General features: G+C 43.7%; 1 protein-coding gene across 6 annotated transcripts; it reads left to right on the top strand.

Moving 5' to 3' along the window:
• Positions 1-3,624: 3,624 nt before the first annotated feature.
• RNF6 (ring finger protein 6) lies at positions 3,625-25,091 on the top strand. Of its 6 annotated transcripts, XM_075919246.2 has the most exons (7): positions 3,625-3,751; positions 5,494-5,527; positions 10,004-10,109; positions 10,872-10,982; positions 13,484-13,696; positions 15,347-15,454; positions 22,537-25,091. In XM_075919246.2, exons 4-7 carry the CDS (start codon positions 10,904-10,906, stop codon positions 24,288-24,290), a joined length of 2,154 nt encoding a protein of 717 aa, XP_075775361.2. In that variant the 5' UTR covers positions 3,625-3,751; positions 5,494-5,527; positions 10,004-10,109; positions 10,872-10,903; the 3' UTR covers positions 24,291-25,091. The 6 variants fall into 6 exon arrangements, with proteins under 6 accessions (XP_075775361.2, XP_014436965.3, XP_075775367.2 ...); XM_014581479.4 differs by lacking the exon at positions 5,494-5,527; XM_075919252.2 differs by lacking the exon at positions 10,872-10,982.
• Positions 25,092-25,835: the final 744 nt, after the last annotated feature.

Below are 25,835 nucleotides of genomic sequence, written 5' to 3'. Positions count from 1 at the left end.
TAGCTGGGGACAAAGGAGTGGGGATGGGAGTGGGGACAGCGTTCCGTAGCTGGGGACAAGGGAGTGGGGATGGGAGTGGGGACAGCGTTCTGTAGCCGGGGACAGGGGAGCGGGGACAGGGGAGTGGGGACAGCGTTCTGTAGCCGGGGACAGGGGAGCGGGGACAGCGTTCTGTAGCCGGGGACAGAGGAGTGGGGACAGGGGAGCGGGGACAGCGTTCTGTAGCTGGGGACAGGGGAGTGGGGACAGCGTTCTGTGGCTCGGGAGTGGGGGCTCGGGAGTGGGGTGCCAGTGGACGTAGAGAGCCCTCTGCATCTCCTCTCCCCCCCTGCGCACGCCTGCCCCGGAGCCGACCCCCCCGCCCATGCAGGGAAGCCACGTGTCTACCCCGGAGCTGAACCCCCCCCACCCGTGCAGGGAAGCCCTGCGCACGCGTGCACCTTCCCAGGGGGCCGACCCCCCCACCTATGCAGGGAAGCCCCGCGCATGCGCGCCTGCCCCGGAGCCAGCACACACCCCCCCCCCCCGTGCAGGAAAGCCCCACGCGCGCTTGTCCCCGCGCCAACCCCCCCCCCTGCGTACACCTGCCCCGAGGCCAACCCCCTGCGCGCGCCAGGAAACCCCCTGCACGCCTCCCGTGGGGCTGACTCACCCCTCCTATGTGGTGCAGGGAGCCGGCAGAGCAGCTAGCGCACTTCTGGAATTGCCAGAAGTGGCGCTAAGCTGCAGGACTTCTGAAGCCGACATTACCTCTCTTTTCTCTTGAGGTAGGTAGTGGGGTTTCTGGGGGGTGGGAGGGAAATGAGGGCGAGGCGGACAGGATGCCTCGCGAGCTACTGGTCGAGGCCTCAAGATCGACCAGTAGCTCGCGATCGACCTGTTGGTGACCACAGCAGTAAAGCCTTCACCGGCCTGAGGGAAAGCAACTGTGGGAGCCTAAGCCTGAGCAGCTAGACACTCTGGACAAGCCTCTGCCTTCCTCGGCCCTGACTGAGCTCCCTGGCAGAATTCTTATAGTCCTAACCACGCCCCTTGGCTATCAGGTGAGGGGACGGGGCTAAGCTGTGCACAAAATGGCTGGGGGGGGAGGGGTGAACATGAAGTTCACTTTCAAGAGAAATGTGAAGGTAAAAACATTACAAACCCCTGTCCTAGAGGCTTGCTTCTGGCTCATCAGTAGCAGGGAAGGGGGAAAGGGAGGGAATGCATGCTTCACCATCCCTCAACATACATGTACACAGTTCTTCCACAATTAACCCCTACAAGGCTATGTCTACACTGGCACAATCTTGTGCTAGAAATATGCAAATGAGGCTCAGCGTGGACTATTGCTGAGCCTCCTTTGCATATCTAATGAGCTGCCATTTTTGCGGAAGAGGCTCTTGCACCAGAAGGAGCGTCTACACTGCCCCATCTTGCGCAAGAAAAGCCCTCTTGCGCAATGCCCTTATTCCTGAAAATAATCAGCATAGCAGCATTGCACAAGGGGTTTTTTCTTGCACAAGAAGGGGCAGCGTAGACAGCTCCTTCTGGCGCAAAAGCTTCTTCTGCAAAATGGTGGCACATTAGATATGCAAATGAGGCTCGGCGATATTCTACGCTTAGCTTCATTTGCATATTTCTGGTGCAAGATCACACCAGTGTAGATGTAGCTCAAGGCTACGTCTAGACTGGCATGATTTTCCGCAAATGCTTTTGACGGAAAAGTTTTTCCGTTAAAAGCATTTGCGGAAAAGAGCGTCTAGATTGGCACGGACGCTTTTCCACAAAAACACTTTTTGCAGAAAAGCGTCCATGCCAATCTAGACGCAGTTTTGCACAAGAAAGCCCCGATTGCAATTTTCACGATCGGGGCTTTTTTGCGCAAAACAATACCACGTTGTCTACACTGGCCCTCTTGCACAAATGCATTTGCGCAAGAGGGCTTTTGCCCGAACGGGAGCAGCATAGTATTTCCGCAAGAACACTGACAATCTTACATGAGATCATCAGTGTTCTTGCGGAAATTCAAGCGGCCAGTGTAGACAGCTGGCAAGTTTTTCCGCAAAAGCAGCTGTTTTTGCGAAAAACTTGCCAGTCTAGACACAGCCCAAGTGTCTAGACAGGACACAGACACCGAGAGGTGCAACAGGGTTTCTCTGTGAAGCAAGATAGGAAGAATGAGGGAGAGCAGAAATATTTATGGGGAGGCTGAGTACTTAAGATAGTCATGGAAAGGGAAGTTGAAGCAAAATGCAGGACAATGTAGCACTTTAAAGACTTAACAAGATGGTTTATTAGATGATGAGCTTTTGTGGGCCAGACCCACTTCCTCAGATCTATCACTATGGAAAGGGAGGTATAGCATTGTATGTCAGCTCCCCTAGCCTAGGTGTAGAGAGTCAAGGGCGTGCCTTCTGCTCAGCCAATAGAAGGTGGGAGTACAGTATCTCATACATTGACTATTAGTTAACCGTCAGTATGTCAGCCCCTGCCAGAGGCTCTGTTGCAACTGTGCTAGAAGATCCTCCATAGTACTGCAGTTTTCAGAGCTGGACAGAGCCATGTCAGAGAAACCTGTCCTGCTACGTCTGCTTCTTCAGTCTCTGGCAATCTTGCCTCATCTACCTTGTCTGATGGGACGACAACACTGCATACATGCGATGGGGGGCGGCACTTCCCTTATCTCGCTGTGAGGAGCAGGGGTAAGTGGCCTAACTCCATTAGCAGCCAGGGCGAGGCATGCAGTGGGTGCACACAGCAGCAGATGCTGAGGGAGCCCAAAGCCATAAGGAAATGGAGGAGGGTGGGGGCGAGCCCATTCACCATGCAGGGAGCTGGGCTCGCCACATATGGAGCTTGCGAATGTTGCCATGGACCAGAGACACGAACCCCAGCGCTCACGCGCCGCCCCGGCCCTTCCAGATTCCGCAGCAGTGAGTCACCCGTGTGCGCATGCCCAGGGCAGCCCCTGCCTGAGTGCGGAACCCTGCGCTCACGGTCCAGTGCAGCCGCCCGGATGGAAATCGCCGATACGTCGCCAGCGCGCGGGGCTGGGGAATCGGCTTCTTTCCGGCGCTGGCGGCGGCTGCTTGGAGGCGAGGGGCGAGTAAGTCTGATGCGAGCGGCCGCCGGCCCCACGCGCATTGGGCGGCTCGGCTCAGCGCGGGAGGGGGTGTGGGCCCGGCGGGCGAGGCCCCTCTGCAGCGCGGGTGGGGAGCAGGGTTCCTGGGGGAGCGGGGGGCGGAGCCAGGGCCCGCCGCGCCCTGCTGTGATTGGTGCCTGGCCGCGAGAGGCGCGATGTCAGTCACCCCCGCGCCGGTCTGACAGCAGGCGCCGGCCCTAAGCGATGGCGGCGCCGGGCAGGGGGCCGCGGGGAGCTCGCCCCACCCCGCGGGCGGCGGAGTCGCAGAGCGGCTAGCGGGGGCGGGGACCGGGCCGGCAGCCTTGAGTCGGGGCGGGGCGGTAGGCCCTGGCCCTGGCGCCTGCGGGGGCTTCGCTGGGGCTGGTGTAGGGCCGGGCCCGCAGGCCCATTTCTTGGCGCTTCCTTACTGACGTGGGGATGCCGCCGTTGTTTCCCTCAGACCCTGGGGATCTCGCCCCGCCCGGAGGGTCAGACGTGACAGCAGTGGCGCCTGTGCCTGGGCTTCTACACTCTCGCCGCAGCAACGTGGAAGGGCCCTTGATAAAATGCTCACTTCTTTGAAACTCGGGTACAAATTAATGGGAAGAGGCCAAGAGGAGAAATAAGCTATAGAGCGCTTTGATTGAAGTGAGTGCTAATTCTTTGCTTGTAGAAAGGATTACACTTTAGAAATGTATAAAGTGACATAGTGATATGGGTAATTTCTAGCAGACATGAATGTGGAAACAGTTGCAAGTGAAGAGGAATTCTGAGAGATGCCTGGGTTAGTTTTGCTATTTTTGTTCTTTTTAATAGTTAATAAATCCTTAATTTAGGGCTTGTCTACATTTAGCACTGATGACTATACTCCTGTAGACCTTCAGCAACTAGAAGGGTTTTCTGGTCAGCATGGATAATTGATGTCCGAAAGGCTATATAGGATGTAGGGATGTAAGGGACCCGTCAATTACTAAATAAGCATATGCTCATTGGGTAGTCAAATAGTCACTCTACTAGTCTCTTCCCCCCCCCCCCCCGCACCCCTCCTGCTGTCTCTATCAGAGGAAGGCAGAAGGGGGGGGGAACATGAGCTTGTGAAGGGGGAGCTGGCTTAAAAGCTGGTTCCCCCCAGCACTGTCTCCATGTGGGGGACAAGGGAGGTGGGGTGGCGGCACGGGAGGCAGAGACACCGCCAGGGGAATGGAGCATGAGCTGGGAATCAACTGTCCCGGTTTGTGCTGGGTTCTCCTGGCTGCCCTACTGCTTTTTAAATGTATTAAAAGCTGCCAGGGGCAGAGGCGCAGCTGGGAGGATCTGATGCAAGCCAAGTGTCAGCTGTCTCTAGGACTTCTTAATACATTTAAAAAGCAGAGGCTTAGCAGGGTTAGTTTTCAGGGTCTGGAACTAACCCCACTGCGGCTCCGCAGCTTCCCCCCTTATTAACTAATTCCACCAACTACTCAATTGGTTGATTCAATGCAATATAACATCCCTAATAAGTAGGTTAAGAGAAGAATTCTTCTGTTAACCTCATGCTTTAGTTGGCTTAGCTTAACTACATCACTCAGGGCTGTGGATTTTTCTACATGCCTGGGCGACATAGCTTGGTCCATCTAATTTTCTAGTGTGGACCAACCCTTAGAGTATGTTCCTTTCAAATACAAAAGTATCTTGTTTTGATGGTAGTCAACGTTAAATAGGAGATAGCAAATGGCATCCATGTAGTTATTTTAAACAGACTGGATTACTGTTCGAAGTGAAAGACAAGTGGGCGAGAATCTGTTATTGAACCAACTTCTATTTGTTAGAGAGATGAGCTTACACAAACCTGAAGAACTGTGTAAACGCCAAAGCTTATCTCTCTCAAATAGAAGTAGATTCAATAAAAAAAAGTTACCTAACGCACCTTGTCTCCAATATCCTGGGACCAGTGAAGCTATAACATTACATGCTCGTGAGTCATTTAGAGCCTGTGATTAACCATTCTACCATAAGAATTAACAAAATGATCATTTAATTGTTTTCTTCTATCACATACTTGTTTTTAAGAAAAGAGCTCATTCCATTATTGTGCATGAGAAGGGGAGTGGGGCAGAGTTCTGAGCATTTAAATTGAATAAAGAAACATTAGCCTGCATGACAGTTTTCATCTTAATGAATAAGAATTTATATATGCATCTTCCTGTGCATTACGAGAATGTTAGAGAAGTCACTTAGATGACAGTTGAGGGGGAAGTAGAAATAGTTTCTCATTTAGATCAATTGTGAATTTGTATAAAAGCTAGCTCTCGCCCTGTGCTGTAAAAACAGGATCAGATTTGTAGTTGCATCATATTTATCTCTAATAATAAAAGATCTCTATCTGAAATTGTCATATTTTAATTTCCCAGGTGACAGATTGGAGAACAAATGCTGTTAATAATGGTAGGGCCTATTTATCTGTAGGTATAACAAACTTCTTCAGAAAATAGTCACTGAAACAACAAGACATGATGCTGTTTGGGACATAGTAACTATGTTATAGAAAAGCTGGTGATGAAAAACCTTGAATCAAATGAATCCTAGTTGATTCAATGTAAATTAAATAGGAGAATAGTGGAAAAAAAGTTGTAACTAAGGTTTGATTTCAAAAAGACAGATTTGGAGACAGTAAAGTTATCTGGACTGAAAAGCTCTAGGATTTAAATGTGTAAGAAGTTTAGTTTTTACCCCTTTGCTTTAAGAAATTTCATCTGGAATTTGCTGCTGAACAAGGAGCAGGATGCAATTTACATGGGGTAGTAAACAGAAAATGCAGTGGATCTAATCTACCTCGACTTTAGTAAAGCATTTGATACAGTACCACATGGGGAATTATTGGTTAAATTGGAAAAGATAGGGATTAATATGAAAGTTGAGAGGAGGATAAGCAACTGGTTAAAGGGGAGACTACAGCGGGTTATATTGAAAGGTGAACTGTCAGGTTGGAGGAAGGTTACTAGCGGAGTTCCTCAGGGATCAGTTTTGGGGCCAATTTTATTTAAACTTTTTATTGCTGATCTTGGCACCAAAAGTGGAAGTGTTCTAATAAAATTTGCTGATGACACAAAGTTGGGAGCTATTGCCAATTCAGAAAAGGATCAGGATATCATACAGGAAGATCTGGATGATCTTGTAAATTGGAGTGATAGCAATAGGATGAAATTTAATAGTGAGAAGTGTAAGGTTATGCATTTAGGGATTAATAACAAGAATTTTAGTTATAAGCTGGGGACACATCAGTTGGAAGTAACAGAGGAGGAGAAGGACCTCGGAGTCCTGGTTGATTATAGAATGACTATGAGCCGCCATTGTGACATGGCCGTGAAAAAGGCTAATACGATCTTGGGATGTATTAGGCGAGGTATTTCCAGTAGGGATAAGGAGGTGTTAGTGCCATTATACAAGGCATTGGTGAGACCCCATTTGGAATATTGTGTGCAGTTCTGGTCTCCCATGTTTAAGAAGGATGAAGTCAAACTGGAACAGGTACAAAGAAGGGCCACTAGGATGATCCGAGGAATGGAAAACCTGTCTTATGAAAGGAGACTCAAGGAGCTTGGCTTGTTTACTTTAACCAAAAGAAGGCTGAGGGGGGGACATGATTGCACTTTTTAAATATATTAGAGGGAAAAATACCAGGGAGGGAGAGGAATTATTTAAGCTTAATACCAATGTGGACACAAGAACAAATGGATATAAGCTGGCTAGTAGGAAGTTTAGACTTGAGATTAGACGAAGGTTTCTAACCATTAGAGGAATGAAGTTCTGGAACGGCCTTCCAAGGGAAGTAGTGGGGGCAAAAGATCTATCTGGTTTCAAGATTAAACTAGATGGGTTTATGAAGGGGATGGTTTGATGAGATAACATGATCTTGGTAACTAATTGACCATTCATTATCAGTGGGAAATAGGTCAATGGAGGGATGATAGGAGTTACTATAGAGAACTTTCTGGGTGTCTGGCTGATGAGTCTTGCCCACATGCTCAGGGTTTAGCTGATCGCCATATTTGGGGTCGAGAAGGAATTTTCCTCCAGGGTAGATTGGCAGAGGCCCTGGAGGTTTTTCACCTTCCTCTGTAGCATGGGGTACAGATCACAGCTAGAGGATTCTCTGCATCTTGGGGTCTTCAAAGTATTTGAAGGCTTCAATATCTGAGGGTATGTCTACACTACAAAGTTAGTTCGAACTAACTTTCATAGGCGCTACACTAGCGCTCCGTTAGTTCGAATTTAATTCGAACTAACGGAGCGCTTAGTTCGAACTAGGTAATCCTCATTCCACGAGGATTAAGCCTAGTTCGAACTAGCTAGTTCGAATTAAGGGGTGTGTAGCCCCTTAATTCGAACTAGTGGGAGCCTGCGGCAAGTGCAGCCGGGCTGATGGCCGACTGCTGTGATGTGCCCAGTGTGGGTACTCCGGGCACTCCAAGCCAGGACTGCTTTGCAAGTGGGGCACCCCTGAGAACTGTCTGTCCGGGGTGGGGGTCGGGACCCTTTAAGCACAGCCCTCGGCTAGCCTGAGACAGCATCTCCATGCTCTAAGTCCTCCTCTGATGCCCTGCCGGCACTGCTTCTGGCCATCCTTAACCCCGCTTCAGGGTCCACTTAATGTGGACGCACTAGTTCGAATTAGCAAAACGCTAATTCGAACTAGTTTTTAGTTCTAGATGCGTTAGTTCGAATTAGCTGTAGTGTAGACATACCCTGAGATATAGGTGAGAGGATTATTCTAGGAGGGGTGAGTGAGATTTTGTGGCCTGCACTGTGCAGGGGGTCAGACTAGATGATCATAATGATCCCTTCTGACCTTAAAGTCTATGAGTCTGAGAAAAAGGGAATAAAATTCAATATGGATTTGCCAAGGCAGATGTTGCCAGATTAATCTGGATTTTTTTTATTAGATAACTGATACATTTTAAACAAGTGAAATGTAGGAGGTATAATCTGGACTTCAGTAAAGCATTTGAATGAGTCCCACACATGAAATTATTAGTTGTAATACAGACAATGGAGATTAGTACAGGACCTGTAACTGCATAAAGAACTGACTAATAGATGATGCCACCCATTTTCACCGAGAAGTCTGGAGGTGTGCCTAACGTAGTGAATACAAGCAGAGAGAGGGTAAGTTTAGAAGATAGGATACACAAAGAACAAGTTAAAAATCACTTAGGAAAGTTAGATGTCAGCAAGTCACCAGGTCCTGATGAAATGCATCCCAGGATACTCAAGGAGCTGATAGAGGAGGTATCTGAGCCTTTAGCTATGATCTTTGAAAAATCATGGCAGACAGGGGAGATTCCAGAAGACTGGAAAAGGGCAAATATTGTGCCCATCTATAAAAAGGGGAATAAGAACAACCCAGGAAATTATAGACCGGTCAGTTTAACGTCTGTCCCAGGGAAGATAATGGAGCAGGTAATTAAGGAAATCGTATGCAAACACTTGGAAAGTAATAAAGTGATAGGGAATAGCCAGCATGGGTTTGTGAAGAACAAGTCATGCCAAACTAATCTGATAGCTTTCTTTGATAAGATAACGAGCCTTGTGGATAAGGGAGAAGCGGTGGATGTCATATACCTAGACTTTAGTAAGGCATTTGATACGGTCTCGCATGATATTCTTATTGATAAACTAGGCAAATATAACTTAGATAGGGCCACGATAAGGTGGGTGCATAATTGGCTGGATAACCGTAGTCAGAGAGTTGTTGTTAACGGTTCTAAATCCTGCTGGAAAGGGATAACAAGTGGAGTTCCTCAAGGGTCTGTTTTGGGACCCGTACTATTCAATATCTTCATCAATGATGTAGATATTGGGATAGAGAGTACTCTTATTAAGTTTGCAGATGATACCAAACTGGGTGGGGTTGCGACTTCTTTGGAGGATAGGGACATAATTCAAAATGACCTTAGAAAGTTAGAGAAATGGTCAGAGGTAAACAGGATGAGGTTTAATAAAGAGAAATGCAAAGTGCTCCACTTAGGAAGGAACAATCAGTTCCATACATACAAGATGGGAAGCGACTGTCTAGGAAGGAGCATGGCGGAAAGGGATCTAGGGGTCATAGTGGACCACAAGTTGAATATGAGTCAACAGTGTGATGCTGTTGCAAAAAAAGCAAATATGATTCTAGGTTGTATCAACAGGTGTGTTGTAAGCAAAACTCGTGAAGTCATTCTGCCGCTCTATTCTGCACTAGTTAGGCCTCAGCTGGAGTACTGTGTCCAGTTCTGGGCGCCACATTTCAAGAAAGATGTGGAGAAATTGGAAAGGGTGCAGAGAAGAGCGACAAGAATGATTAAAGGTCTAGAGAACATGACCTATGAAGCCAGGCTTCATGAACTGGGCTTGTTTAGTTTGGAAAAAAGAAGATTAAGGGGGGACATGATAGCGGTTTTCAAATATCTAAAAGGGTGTCACAAGGAGGAAGGCGAAAATTTGTTCCTCTTGGTTTCTGAGGACAGGACAAGGAGTAATGGGCTTAAAGTGCAGCAGGGGAGGTTTAGATTGGACATTAGGAAAAAATTCCTAACTGTCAGGGTGGTCAAATATTGGAATAAATTGCCAAGGGAGGTGGTGGAATCTCCCTCTCTGGAGATATTTAAGAACAGGTTAGATAGACATCTGTCAGGGATGGTGTAGACGGAGCTTGATCCTGCCTTGAGGGCGGGGGGCTGGACTCGATGACCTCTCGAGGTCCCTTCCAGTCCTATTATTCTATGATTCTATGATTCTATGATTTCCAATGAGCACCTCCATCAATAGATGAGGATCTGCTCTCTGCTTGTAGTGCCCTCTGTTGGCAGGTAATCTTGCCAGATAGGTCTGCAGAGGCTCAGCACTTTCTAAGCTATATTCTTACATGTTTGAATGCAGAAAGAAAAAGAGCCAGTCCGTGCCATTGGAATTTCTTTAGCCCCCTCTCTGGACTAAGATTTCAGCCCGTTATGGGCCAGCCTACAATCTATCCTGCTCTCTTGGGGTATGTATACACAGCAACATTATTATAATGTCAAAATACTGTCAAGCTGGAGGACTTCTTACTCTGACTCTTGTAACCCTCACTGTATGGGTTATAAGCTATTTCGAAATAAGATACACAATTGATGTAGCTCAATTTGCGTAGCTTATTTTGAGTTAAGCCCTGCAGTGTAGATGCACCCTTGCAGAGTAGTTTCCACCCTGGCCTTCTCCCTGGAGTCCTGCCTTTCAATGGGGCCTCTAAGCAACACTTGTCCCCTTCTCAAAACTTGACCATTCTGCCAGTGACCTGACGTGGGCCCACCCACTATTCTGGATCCTAAGCCAGGAAACCTATAAATAACAATCACTTACTGCTTTTGTTACATTGCTGCTATTCCCTGAGCCGCTTTCCACACGTCCCCTTTCCACTTTATCTTTACCTCAGGGCTGAAGTTATCACTTGAGCTCCCACATCCAGCAAAGAGCATCTTTCTTTTGCCACGTCCCAACAAGCAACTGATCTATTAAGGGCCTGCAGCTCTTTTTAACTGAGTCTGGTGTGTGCGGATTGGCCACTTCACCACAGCCTCTCTAGGTAGGCCTGGAGTGGAGTGTGATGGAACAAAAAGCCTCCAGCAGGGAGATCTCAAAGGTCCTTATCCACTCCATCACAGAGAAAGAGGGCTATACTGAAAGGAGAGCTGTCCATCTGGAAGGAGATGACTGATTAAGTTCCCTGAGGATCTATTTGAGGACCAATCTTGAATATTTTTTTCTTTAGTGACTAATGGCACAGGAAGTGGAAGTGTGCTAATGAAATTTCCCAATGACACAAAGTTGGGATGCATGATCAGTACAGAGGAGGAATGGAATATTATACATGAAAAATTGGGTGAGTTAGAGGATTAGACTAAGAAATTGGATGAAATTTAATACAAATTCATGCTCTTAAGGAATAACAAGAATTTCTGCTTTAAACTTGAGACTCAGCAGTTGGAAACAGGAGAAAGACCCATGTACATTAGTTAATCACAGGATAAAAACTGCCAGTATAATGTGGCTTTGAAAAAGTCATATATGATCCTACAATATATGCAAACTATTTCCAGTAAAGATATAGGTAAAGTACTAATGTTATTGTGTGAGGAATTGGTAGGGTCTCAGCTAGAATACTGTGCACGATTCTGATAACCCATGTTCAAGAAAAATTATTTCAAGCTGGAAAAGATGCAGAGGAAGACTACTAGGATAATCAGGAATGGAGAGCTGGTCTTACTAGAGGAGACCAAAAGAGCTTGGGTTGTTTAGCATAGTAAAATGCAGGGTGAGAGGGAATACAGTTGTTCTCTCTATATACATCAGGGTAGCAATTACCCTGGAGAGAGAACTATTTAAGGCTAAAGACAATGTAGGCACAAGAACCAAAAGGTATAAAAGAACCATGAATAAATTCAGGAAGAGGTTTCTAGCAATCAGAGAAGTGATGTTCTGGTACAGCTTTCCAATAGGTAGCTTGTTTGCCCCTATTACATGTAGTTTTAAGGTCAAGCTTGATAAATTTGAAGTATGAGATTGATTGACTGGATTGCCTGTGATAATCGGAAATTGGGCTCAGTGACCAAAAAGATCCCTTTCTATGCTATATATATTTGTTGTTTTTGGATTATGAACGTTTGGGGCAGAGGTTATGCCTGTGAAGATGTTTTTGTGCAGTGCAGAGCGTGGTGATCTACAAATCTGATGATGCCTTTGTACAGCAATAGTTGCCAGATAATAATTATCATGGAAGAAAGTGCAAAAATAATTGAGAGAAACAGACGTGATGGGCTAGTGAAAGCTGGCATCAGTGGAAACATAAGAGAAGGGACAGAGCTATGAAGAAGCCTGTTAACAAGCAGTTTGAACTTAATGTTGGGAACAAAAGGGAGCAGGTGGAGGAACTGAGAGCTCAATCCAACTCTTATTAAAGTCAGCGAGGAGAGATGTTTCTTAGTGGTTGGATCAGGCAGAAGTGATAAAATGGTCAGGGAGATTGACTTACTAGCTATGGTTTGAATGGATTTAAAGGCTGTGTATTATTTAAGAGGATGCAGTACGCAAGATGGGGGAAATGAAGGCATGGGCTAAAATTTTGGTTGTGGATGGAAATAATCATAAAAATACTGGGAAGAAAGAAACAACAAAATTTGGTCACAACCTGGATGAAAGAAAGAGAAGTCCGTGATGCCAACCATATGATAGGAACGATGATATTTCAGTCAAGAAACAGCTAAAAGAGGTTCAATGGGCTCTTTTTGAGGTGGGAAAAATTCAATTTTGAATACTTCTTGTTTAATTTGGTGGGAATGTTAGAGAAACAAGTTGAGATGCAAGATTTAATATAAAGAGACAGGTTTGGGGGTGGAAGGAAGGTAAATTTGGAGGTGATTAAAAAGATAGCTTAAGCCACGAGGGCAAATAAAATTACTTTAAAGTAAGAGAGTTTAAAGTGAGAAGACCAGGGATGGGATTATAATGGACTCTCCACCAGAGAGTATGAGAAGGGAATATTAATTAACTTGTAACCAGTAAAAATGGACTATTAAAAATGCTGGACTGTCAGTACTAGAGGACTTGCTCATGTTTTGTTAATAAATTTTGCAATCAATTTATCCTTGAATTCCTGCCTGTCTTGGCAGCAAAAGAAACTGCGTGTGTGAAAAGAATCCAGTCATTTCTCTCTGATTCTGAGCTTGACGGAATTATGCATCCCTTTGTCAGTCTGCTGCTTGGATGAGAGACTTGCAAAAAACCTAAAAGCATTATTAGACGTGAAGCAATTCCCCAGTGTGACCTTATAGGGTTTATGTTGCTGGAAGTGGTTATCCCTTAGATATGATGTAAAGCTGCATTCATTATTTGTCATTGGAGAAGAGTACTGTTCTTTGGATCTTTATACTAATAACTCAGCTATTGCATCATAATTCTGTGCTGGGTAATTACATTTGTTTAACTAAAATTTCTCGTGCTGTTTCTCCTTACTCCTAAAACATTGTTGTGATTGACTTCAGAATGGCTATTGCAGTGAGAGGAAGGAATTGAAATTTTGTGTTTAGTTCTTTATTTTTATAAGGCTAAGAATAAAACTTTAACTGTTTGATTTATTTTTAAGAAGTTGACTTTGATGTCTTTTCACCAAGAGGATGACTTTCATTATTGTTTTAAGCAGCTGCAAAGCAAGATATTCTTGGTGAGCTGACCTGACAAATAGGGACATAGAATCTAGTTCATGTTGAGCTAATACTAATAGCATTATTGTATTTACATTTAAATTAAATTCTAATTTAAATTAGAAACGGAGCAACCCACATCTTGGAATTTTACTTCACTGTACTGAACTTTGGTTTTGTTCAGAACAACCTGGTTATCTCAGCATGGATCGATCTAGGTCTCGTTTGGGGGGAGGTGATGAGCAAGCCTCTCCCATGGAGCACAGTCATGGTGAAGATGAGAGACAATGGCAGCAGGAGCGCCTTAGCAGAGAAGAGGCCTATTACCAATTCATTAATGAACTCAGTGATGAAGACTACAGGTTAATGAGAGACCACAATCTTCTTGGCACTCCTGGTAAGATATGGATGGTTACGGCAGAGGAGACCATACACCAGCATAAATCTGTAGTAGTATTATGCCAGCGTAACTGAAAGTACAATTTGGTCTGTGTAGCAGGAACACTGAAAAGTGAGATTTTTTTTAAGTTGATGGCATATCTCTTAACAATCAGTGATTTTAAATGGAAATTAAAGCTTGCAAAACAAATTCTTTTCATAGCTTAAAGCAAGAGTGAGCAATAAGTGGTCTGGAGGCTGGAAGTGGCTCATCAGGGTTAGCCACTTTATTTACTTGAGCATTCACGGGCACGGCCACTTGCAGCTCCCATTGGCTGCGGTTCACCATTCTTGATCAATGGGAGCTGTGGGAAGTAGTGACGTGGCCTGTGCCACTTCCCACAGCTCCCGTTGTCCATCAGTGGTGAGCCGCCATTGACAGCCACCATCTTAATGTTTAGATTTTTAATATGCATCTAAGTGATAACACTGAAAACATGAGCTTCCAGTGTATTACAATTTTAAGTATGATATTTTTAAATGAACATTTTAGTTAGGCATGTTAAAAATTGTGTAATAGGGTAACTGTAAACACTGAAAATCTCAGCAGTTGCATACGCTGCAGGCTCTGTGCCAGCGAAGCCTCCTCCCCGAGGGGGCTAAATGTAACTGACACCATTAACTGATAAGCATATGGTTATTTGTTAAATGGTTAATTGTGTGCACTCTAACATCCCTACTTAGAGTACATCTTGTATAAAAGAGAATTTTTTCAGCATCTGAATTCTAAGAGCATATTGATGCTAATAGATTGACAGTTTATAATGACATGCAGTCTTCTGCTTAGATACATTTAGTTCCTTTGTGGTGCCTACTTTTATTCTACTGTCTGTGTTTGTATTGATTGTCTGCTATATATTTGAGACCGTATGTGTGTCTGTCTGTGAGTCTGTTTAAGAACTACTCCTAAACGGTAAGAGCTACGACCACCAAATTCGGTATGTGGCTTCTTCTTATCATAACTTAAAGCAAGGTCAAGGTTTGGTTGTGCAAAAGAGTGGGATGTGTGTGGAATGCAACTGTTTCTCACCAAACAAAGGGAAGGGTGTGATAGCAGGGATAGTAATACTCAGGAATGACCACATAGAGGTAGCAAGCATGAGAGACCCCTGAATAACCACCGGAGGCACACAGCACCCCAGCACTGGAGAGCAGTCACTGGCCAACAGCATGACCCTAAACACTGTCCTGAGCTCCCACACCTCAGCCTCCCAGCTCCCACACATACACACGCACCTCACAACCCCCTCCCCTGATTCCTGCACTCCCCACTACCTAGGCCCCTCATAGCTCCCCAACCCTGACTCTTGAGCCCCCCACATCCCCAAGACCGTACCCTGACTCTGCACCCTGCACACTCCCAGCCCTCTGCTGTGAAGGACCTGAGCAATACTGGGTAAATCTTCTAGTAATCTTATAATCATGTTGGTGTCTCTTCTATGTCTTAGTGTTTTATATTATTTTTGAATATTGATGTAACAAGAGAAATATAGGAAACAATTTCATTGTTATAATTGTATAAAAAAGTAATATGCAAATGTTCTTGACAATCAAAATAACTTACTGAAAGCCTGATGACATAATTACCTAAGTATGTGAACTATTTCAGGAGAAATAACCTCAGAAGAATTACAGCAACGTTTAGAGGGGGCAAAGGAGCATCTAGCATCTCAAACTGATGTAGAAAATAGGGAAGGTGAAGGAGAAACAGCTGGAGGTAAACTTTCATCCTTTATGTCTATACATAACACATTGGGGTTTTTTTGTTTTGTGTGGGTGTTTTAATATATATAAATAAATACTGGCCTATTCAAGTGGCATTCATTCTAAGTCTGGTTTATTATTTATTTATTTTTTATTCTGTGTAACTCTTTTTCTCCAGGTAGCAAAATGAACAGAATGTATATCCTATGAAAGTGAATTAACTTACATTACTTCACAGTAAATGATTTAGGTTGGCAACATATTATTCAACCTGACCCTTACCTCCAAAAAGCAATATTTGCATAGAAATAACATACTTATTTCTGCCTTTTAAAAATAAAGACAGATCAAACTATTTTTTTCTTTATTATAGAATTGGCCAACAGCTGACATTAGGAGAGAAATGATTTTGTTTTTAAAAACTAATCTTTTTTAAAAACAAACTTGTCCTTCTTTTAAAAAAAGGTAAATTCTATGCTGAAATTAATATTCTCTTCCTAGATAGATAGATAGTTAGGTCAAAAAAGACTGTTTAATTCCCAGATTAAAGCTCCCAAATTTGATTAACTTCTTTATATCACAGTCTCTTTATTTCTTTGAAAAATCCATCTAATTCTAAGCACTTCTTTGTGAAATCAGATCTGGTGAGTAGTCTCGTGGCCCTTCATTAATCTGACTGAGCCAAAAATCTAGCTCTATTTGTGTGAGAATAAGTGTTTTTTTTTCTATAAACAAAATTGTACCAAAGGTTCACATCTTTCATTGTGAGCTGGAAGGAATCCTATATGTATAAATGGGTGGAAGAAAAGAGTTGGGCAGGGAAAGAGACTTAATTTTCCAGAGTCTTGTTATCCAAGGGATAATTCTAAATAGTAAATAAAAATGTGGCAGTTTAAAATTGAAATAACTTGTCTACTTCCTTATTAATCATTGAGAGAATGCTGAATGATTAGTCAGTTTTCTTGATGAAGACTATAACATAGTTCAGGGGTGGGCAATAATTTTTAATGGGGGGGCCGCTCCAAGATTTTGGTAAGTGGTCAAGGGGCATACTTTTATATGGATGAAGTGTAGGGTCTGGGATGGAGGTTGGGTGCAGAAGGGAGTGCAGGGCAGGGAATTGGGGTGCAGGAGGGTGTGTGCAGTCTGGGAGGGAATTTGGGTGAATGGAGGGAGTTTGGATATTGGGGTGGTGACCTGGGTCAGGGGTGCGCGAGGTAGGGGTTGCCAAATGCAGGCTTTGGATGGCAGGTGCTTACCTAAACTGCTCCTGGCCAGCAACCCAGCACAATTCCTGCAGCCCCAGGCTGCTAAAAGCTTCCTATTATCAAAACTTAAAGTAACCTAAGGGTTCGGTTGTGCCAGGAAGTGGGTTGTGCCAGAAATGAGATTCTGTCTTTTTTCTGTTTGGTTTTAAGAGAAGCAATCACAAAATCAAGTACCGGTACTGTCCTCAAAACTGTTATAAGTCAGCAAATGTTGAAAGAGACTGAACCAGAGGTGAAAGCAAGTGGTGTGCCTTGGTATGCCACTCTGGTAAGAAGGAGCTGGCCAGTTGGGGCGCTTGGCTGCTGGAATAGGTGGTGCGTGCTCCCAGCCTGGCCACCAGGGTTCTGCTACAGGCTGCTGCACTAAGCATGAGGCAGCCAGGCTGGTGAAAGAGGCGCGCGCGCACACACACACACACACACACACACACACTCTCCAACCCTGATTCCTGCACTCTCCCACACACCCCAAACCTCTGCCTTGAGCCCCCCAACACTTTACCCCACACTTAAATTTCTTACTGGTACTGGTGTTTCACAACCCCACCTCCACACACATCGCAGGAGGAGTTGTGATACATCAGCGCCTATAACAAATGTGAGTTACTTTTACCTCTGGACTGAACCAAGATGAGCCAGAATCATAGAATACTAGGACTGGAAGGGACCTCGAGAAGTCATCGAGTCCAGTCCCCTGCCCTCATGGCAGGACCAAATACTGTCTAGACCATCCCTGATAGACATTTATCTAACCTACTCTTAAATATCTCCACAGATGGAGATTCCACAACCTCCCTGGACAATTTATTCCAGTGTTTGACCACCCTGACAGTTAGGAACTTTTTCCTAATGTCCAACCTAAACCTCCCTTGCTGTAGTTTAAGCCCATTGCTTCTTGTTCTATCCCCAGAGGCCAAGATGAACAAGTTTTCTCCCTCCTCCTTATGACACCCTTTTAGATATCTGAAAAGGCTATCATGTCCCCCCTCAATCTTCTCTTTTCTAAGCTAAACAAACCCAATTCCTGCAGTCTTCCCTCATAGGTCATGTTCTCTAGACCTTTAGTCATTCTCGTTGCTCTTCTCTGGACCCTCTCCAACTTCTCCACATCTTTCTTGAAACGTGGTGCCCAGAACTGGACACAATACTGAGGCCTAACCAGCGCAGAGTAGAGCGGAAGAATGACTTCTCGTGTCTTGCTCACAACACACCTGTTAATGCATCCCAGAATCATGTTTGCTTTCTTTGCAACAGCATCACACTGCTGACTCATATTAAACTTGTGGTCCACTATAACCCTAGTCCTGCCATACTCCTTCCCAGACAGTCGCTTCCCAGTCTGTATGTATGAAACTGATTGTTCCTTCCTAAGTGGAGCACTTTGCATTTGTCTTTATTAAACTTCATCCTGTTTACCTCAGACCATTTCTCCAATTTGTCCAGGTCATTTTGAATTATTACCTTATCCTCCAGATCAGTCGCAACCCCTCCCAGCTTGGTATCATCTGCAAACTTAATAAGCGTACTTTCTATACCAATATCTAAATCGTTGATGAAGATATTGACCAGAGCCGGTACCAAGACAGACTCCTGCGGAACCCCACTTGTTATGCCTTTCCAGCAGTATTGTGAACCATTAATAACTACTCTCTGAGGACGGTTATCCAGCCAGTTACAGTTACGCACCCACGTTATAGTAGCCCCATCTAAGTTATATTTGCCTAGTTTATTGATAAGAATATCATGCAAGACAGTATCAGACGCCTTACTAAAGTCTAGGTATACCACATCCACCACTTCTCCCTCATCCACAAGACTCGTTATCCTATGAAAGAAAGCTATTAGATTGGTTTGACATGATTTGTTCTTTACAAATCCATGCTGGCTGTTCCCTATCACCTGGCCACCTTCCAAGTCTTTACAGATGATTTCCTTTAATTACTTGCTCCATTATCTTCCCTGGCACAGAACTTAAAAACTGGTCTGTAGTTTCCTGGGTTGTTCTTATTTCCCTTTTTATAGATGGGCACTATATTTGCCCTTTTCCAGTCCTCTAGAATCTCTCCTGTCTCCCATGATTTTCCAAAGATGATAGCTACAGACTCAGATACCTCCTCTATCAGCTCCTTGAGAATACTAGGATGCATTTAATCAGGCCCTGGTGACTTGCAGGCATATAACTTTTCTAGGTGATTTTTGACTTGTTCTTTTTTTTTATTTTACCTTCTAAAATTACCCCCTTCCCACTAGCATTCACTATTTTAGGCATTCCTACAGACTTCTTGGTGAAGACCGAAACACAGAAGTCATTGAGCATCTCTGCCATTTCTAAGTTTCCTGTTACTGTTTCTCCCTCCTTACTGAGCTGTGGGCCTACCCTATCCTTGGTCTTCCTCTTGCTTCTAATGTATTTATAAAAAGTCTTCTTGTTTCCCTTTATTCCTGTAGCTAGTTTGAGCTCATTCTGTGCCTTTGCATTTCTAATCTTGCCCCTGCATTTCTGTGCTGTTTGCCTATATTCATCCTTTGTAATTTGTCCTAGTTTCCATTTTTTATAGGACTCCTTTTTTATTTTTAGATCATGCAAGATCTCATGGTTAAGCCAAGGTGTGGTCTTTGCTGTATTTTCTATCTTTCCAACACATTGGAATAGCTTGCTTTTGGGCCCTTAACAATGTCCCTTTGAAAAACTGCCAGCTCTCCTCAGTTGTTTTTCCCCTCAGTCTCGATTCCCCTGGGACCTTATCTATCAGCTCTCTGAGCTTACCAAAATCCGGCTTCCTGAAATCCATTAGTCTCTATTTTGCTGTTCTCCCTTCTACCCTTCCTTAGAATTGTGAACTCTATTATTTCATGATCACTTTCACCCAAGCTGCCTTCCACTTTCAAATTCTCAACCAGTTCCTCCCTATTTGTTAGGATCAAATCTAAAACAGCTTCCCCCCAGTAGCTTTTTCAACCTTCTGAAATAAAAAGTTGTCTCCAATGCAGTCCAGTAACTTATTGGATAGTCTGTGCCCCGCTGTGTTATTTTCCCAACATATATCTGGATAGTTGAAGTCCCCCATCACCACCAAATCTTGGGCTTTGGATGATGATGTTAGTTGTTTTAAAAAAAAGCCTCATCCACTTCTTCCACCTGGGTAGGTGGCCTGTAGTAGACTCCTAGCATGTCATCACCCTTGTTTTTAATCCCTTTTAGCCTAACCCAGAGACTCTCAACACTTCCGTCTCCTTTGTCCATCTCCACCTCACTCCAAGTGTGTTCATTTTTAATGTATAAAGCAATACCTCCTCCCTTTTTTCCCTGTCTGTCCTTCCTGAGCAAGCTGTACCTTTCCATACAAACATTCCAATCATGTGTATTATCCCACCAAGTTTCTGTGATGCCAACAATGTCATCATCGTACTTATTTATTAGCACGTCCAGTTCTTCCTGCTTATTTCCCATACTTCTCACATTTGTATATAGGCATCTAAGATCCTGATGTGTCCTTGCCTCCCAGTTTTGCCCTGACCCTCCTTTCTCTCTGCCATTGTAGCCCACGCTCCCTCCCATTTCCAACCCATCTCCCAGGTCTCTATGTTCTCCACTTACCTGTGGGCTTTGCTCACCTGTCCCCGTTGAACCTAGTTTAAAGCCCTCCTCACTAGGTTAGCCGTTCTGTATCTACATAGGATCTTCCCCCTCTTCGTAAGGTGGATGCCATCCCTGCTTAGCAGTCCTTCCTGGAATAGTATCCCATGATCGAGGAATCCAAAGCCATCCTGGCGACACTATCTTCGCAGCCAGGCATTCACCTCCAGTTTGCACCTGTCTCTGCCTGGGCCCCTACCTTCGACAGGAAGGATCGAAGGGAATACCACCTGTGCTCCAAACTCCTTCACCCATACCTCCAGAGCCCTGTAGTCACTCTTGATCTGCTCAATGTCACGCCTCGCAGTATCATTAGTGCCCACATGGATGAGTAGCATGGGGTAGTAGTCAGAGGGCCAGATAATTCTAGACAGTGCCTCTGTAACATCTCAGATACGGGCCCCCGGCAGACAGCAAACCTCCCGAGATGAAATATCAGGGCGACATATGGGTGCCTCCGTCCCCCTCCGAAGAGAGTCTCAGACCACCACTACCCTATGTTTCCTATTCACAGTGATGGCAGCAGACCTCCCAGCCTTGGGAGTACGGGGCTTCTCCTTCTCCGGTGTAGGGGGTAATTGCTTATCTCCTGTATAAATACGAGTATAACGGTTTCCTAGTACCATGGTGGGAGGGTTCAGAGCAGAGGTGGAGCACTGCCTGCTGCCAGAAGTAACCAGCTGCCACTGTCCACTCTGAGCCATCTCCTTCTCCACCAGTGGGGTGTCTCCAGTCCTGTGTACCAGGACAGCTACCTCAGCTGTCTCCTCATGAACATGGTCCAGGAATTTCTCATAGATGCGGGTGCTCCTCAACCTAGCCACCTCCTCCTGTAGCTCTGCCACCTGCTGCCTGAGAGATTCCACCAGCAGGCACCTTTCACATTGGATAATCTCCCCAGCCTGGATATCAGTAAGTGGGAATTGCAATCCACAATCCCTGCAAAACAACACCAGGATCTGGGTAGCGGCATCCATGCTCAAGTGCTCTGTCTGGCTACAGGCGCTGGTGTGGAACACAGAAGCAGTGCTGGCACAGGTGTTGCAGGTCTTCCTGACCATCGTAGGCCTCCCTCTGTCAAACTCCCTCTCAAACTCCCCTGTCTGCAGCTCCTGTCCACTTCGTTCCCTGGTCACTCTGCCTCTGGCTTTTAAAGCATGCTTGCCTAGGCCAGGCCTGCCCCCTCGTGAGTCACACAGGGGAAGGCTGACCAGATGCAATCAAGAGAGTAATTGAGGGGACAAAGGGTCAGGCATTCAGTCCCAACTGCCACAGCAGCTGAAACTGAAACTGCAGTCACCTGAAACCAGATTCAGAATTCAACAAACAAACAAAATTCAAACAGTCGAGCAAACGCATTCACACCAAAAGCGAGTACTCCCCAAGTAGCCTGTTCAGCAGCGGGATCTCTTGCGGTCCCTCTCAAACTCCTCTGTCTGCAGCTCCTGTCCGCACCTGGAATAGGATTGCTTCTCAATAAAACTTATGGAAAAGAGATAAAACTGAGAAATTTGGTGTATTCTGGTTTGGCACAGCTAAATGAATGTGTGCATAAGGTTTGAAAACTCGAAGAAAATGTTATTGGAAATCAAATTGACTACAGGCCTTTTTTGTTAAACTCTTATCATTTGCTATGTTTTATGTGTGGGGGGGAAATATACTTGACAAAATTCCCATTTAAAAAAATACTAAAAAAAAGGAAAAGTTTTAACAATTTAAGAAATCTTTAATAAAAATATAATAATTTAAATAAAACGTGCATTTATTTTTAAAGGCTAACTGAGTTAAGGACCCAAGCAATTCTGGGTAAATAATCAGCCATTGGTACTGTTTACAATGGGCTGTGATGGATTCTCAATCCCTGGCAATTTTTAAAATCAAAATTGAATGTTTACTGTAAAATGCACCCTAAAATTTAATCTTGGGGAATTCTGTGTCTTGTGTTAAACTTAATGGTCCCTTCTGAACTTTGACTCTATTACACTGCATAATAAAGCCAAAAGTTTATCTTTAGCAAAATAGCAGCAGTATAAACACACATCTAACCTACTGCTGAAATCATGTAAATCAAGAAGAAAGCTTTGAAAAGGCTTGCAGGTAGTACATAGGTTAGAGGACACCATTGTATGCAAAATGTGTAAAATTTTAAACATTAGAAAAATAAGAGGGTTCTATATCTGCTTCTTACAGATTCAGAGGTTTTTGGGGAAAATTCGAATAGTGACTCTCTACTAGAATGGCTGAACACATTTCGTCGTACAGGAAATGCTACTCGCAGTGGACAGAGTGGGAATCAAACCTGGAGAGCTGTGAGTCGGACAAATCCAAATAGTGGGGAATTCCGGTTTAGTCTTGAAATCAACATAAATCATGAACATAATAGTTTTGAAGCTTCGGGTGATGAATATATAGACATCTCAAACTTGGATACTAGCACCATGCATATGGATAACAGACATCAAAGAGCAGTCAGTCCAGTAGCCACACGAACTAGGAGCAGGACTTCAAGAGATTCACATGGTGAAACTTCTAACACTGCAAGGACCAGAACTGTGAGAAATTCTGTAGCACAGAGCACTGAAGAAACTTCTTCTCATGTCTTAGGAAGGCTCAGAAACAGAACTAGGGAGTCAACAGGCCTTTATAGAACAAGAAGCACTGCACATATTTTTTCAGACACTAGTGAGCACGTTGCTAGGCAAAGGGAAAGACAAGCAAGAGTTACATCCACTGGACTCCAAAGAGCTAGAGCTAATGTTCAGGTGAGTACAAGCCAAAGACTAGGAATTCTAAGGTTAAGATCTACTTTGAGCGGTCGAAGCCGTTCTCCACTTCAAAGACAAGATGGCTCTTCTAATTCTGAGGAGCCTAGATTGAGGCAAAGTAGGAATTCACACCGTAACTCTAGAAGGTCTACTAGGAGATATACAGCTCAGTCTTCCTCTGAGCCGGCTGATCAAACAGTTGGCAGCACACAGGCACCACAGTTTTTTAATTCAGCCCCAACATTGGGCATAACATTGGAAGAGGATGAATCTAGTAGATCAACAGCAGCAGTTAGAGGACATCCAACTATCACACTAGATCTTCAGGTGAGAAGAATTCGCCCTGGGGAAAATAGAGATCGGGATAGTATTGCTAGTAGAACACGTTCTAGAGTGGGAATGGCAGAAAACACTGTTACTTTCGAAAGTGATACTGGTGGATTTCGCCGAACAATTTCCCGATCAGAACGTGCAGGTGTGCGAACCTATGTTAGCACTATACGGATACCTCTTCGTAGGATTTCAGAAACTGGGCTTGGTGAACCTTCATCAGTGGCTCTTCGGTCAATATTAAGGCAAATCATGACTGGTTTTGGAGAACTGAGCTCTTTAATGGAGACTGAATCTAATTCAGAAATTCAGAGGGGCCGTCAGCACTTACCAGATATACAATCAGAGCTGAATTACTCACGTGCAGCAAATGATAATAGTGAGCTAAATGAGGCTTCAGTTAGGCATAGCTATGTTGAAGGAGCCAGCAGTGAAACAAGTGGACAGAATGATGGGAATCAACATTATGGTCTCATTAATGAAAATCAGGAGAGCAGACAGTCTCAAGAGGCAAACAATTTGGTTGAAAATGGAACATTGCCCATTCTTCGTCTTGCACATTTCTTCTTGCTAAATGAAGATGATGACGATGAGCACTTGAGAGGTTTAACCAAAGAGCAGATTGACAATCTAAATACCCGTAACTATGGGGACAATAACACAGAGAGTGAAATAAGTAAAACATGTAGTGTTTGTATCAATGAATATGTAATAGGGAACAAGCTAAGGCAGTTACCGTGCATGCATGAGTTTCATATTCATTGTATCGATCGCTGGCTTTCTGAAAATTCTACTTGCCCCATTTGTCGGCAGCCTGTATTAGCGACTAATTCAGCAGACAATGGCTAAAGTTACTTATATTATTTAGCATTCAATTATTTACTTCTGCTATATTTATGGTGAATCATATAGGCTGAATCATAATTTGGATAAGGGTAAATTTGTTTGGAGCTTTTTATTAGACTTATTTAAAAATATAGGAAAGTTGCCTAAACTTAATGTACATACTAAGTTTTTTCCTTCCAAAGCACTGATCTAGTATTGTATGTAGAGCCAAATGATCTTCATAAAGTTTATATTTTTTTAGGTAATGGTTTTTATGCTAAGCACTTTTGTAAATATAGAAATGTAATAGTTAATCAGTCCTGCTATGTGTATGTTTGTTTTTAACAGTGGATTCTATTTAGATTACACATTTGTCTCACAGGTTTGCTACTGTGTTGAGAAATTGGGGTCTAAATAGCCATTCATTAGCTTTTGTTCTAAGAACAATTTATTTTACAGAAGGATATCTTGCTGGACATGTTTGTTGAAGATATTTAAGTTACTAGAAATGCTCAATTTAATATACAGTATATTTTTTTAATGTTGAATATCCTTTCTGAAAACCTGCAAGTTTGGTTCTATTTAAGCTTCTTTATAGCAATTTTTGCATGTGGTTTTACACAGTGCTTAATATTGACAAGTTCTTATTTGAAAGTGGATTGGATTAAGTGACATTTTGAAATGTACATAATTCAATGCAGTGACTCTGACAATCACTGTCTTTCAATAGTCAGCAGTCAGATCACTCAAAATGACAATTCTAAGAATGCCTGCCTCATTTGAACATAAAAACTCATTGAAAAAAATAAACATTTAAGAAGCTTTTATTTGCCTTGAAATTATTTAATCCTAGTTCATGTTTTTAAGACACTTTCATTTGAAAATGGAAAGAATTCCTTGATTTGAAGATGGAAAGAATTCCTTGATCATCATGTAACAGGCATGATTTCTAAATCCTACTTGAAAATACAGATTTATTGTACTTTTGTATAAAAACACAGATTTACACTATTAGTCCTTTTAAAAACTCTGATAACCACATGGAATGACAACAATAGTGTAAAGAAAGCTAGGCTTTCTCCAAACATTCCTGGATAATATCGGATCTTAAAATTTATATCAATAACTTATAAAGTCATGAAATTGCAACAGGAACAAAACAAAATGAAGGCTTCAGGTGAATTACTATTCCATCATATTCTATAGGGTGAGAGGAAGATGTCATTCTTAATATATGACCTTTACACTGAATTTAAGCGTAGCTTCCTTTGTTCCAGGTGTGCATGTGGATGTACACAAGTAACAAAATACACATATTTGTATATTGACTTCAATAGAAGTGCTAATGTACATTTAAGAACAGGTCTGGCTTATTTTTTAATTTCTTTCAAGTCTGTGTGAAGCACCAGAATTTTAGGGCATGTGTACTCAGGATGTGTTTTGTGTTACTGAGTAATGGTTAACTAGTGCAGGGTCTGGGAAGGGGCATGGGTGCGGGAGAGGATTCTCAGTTGGAGTAGAGATAAAGGAGGGGGTGCAGAGTTTGGGAGGGAGTTGTGACTTGCCCAT

This window comes from Pelodiscus sinensis, chromosome 1, assembly GCF_052426305.1.
Source record: "Pelodiscus sinensis isolate ZL-2025 chromosome 1, ASM5242630v1, whole genome shotgun sequence".
Classification (NCBI taxonomy): Eukaryota; Metazoa; Chordata; order Testudines; family Trionychidae; genus Pelodiscus; species Pelodiscus sinensis.
Note: the sequence above shows the minus strand (reverse complement) of the source record. Positions and strands in the feature narration are given on the sequence as shown.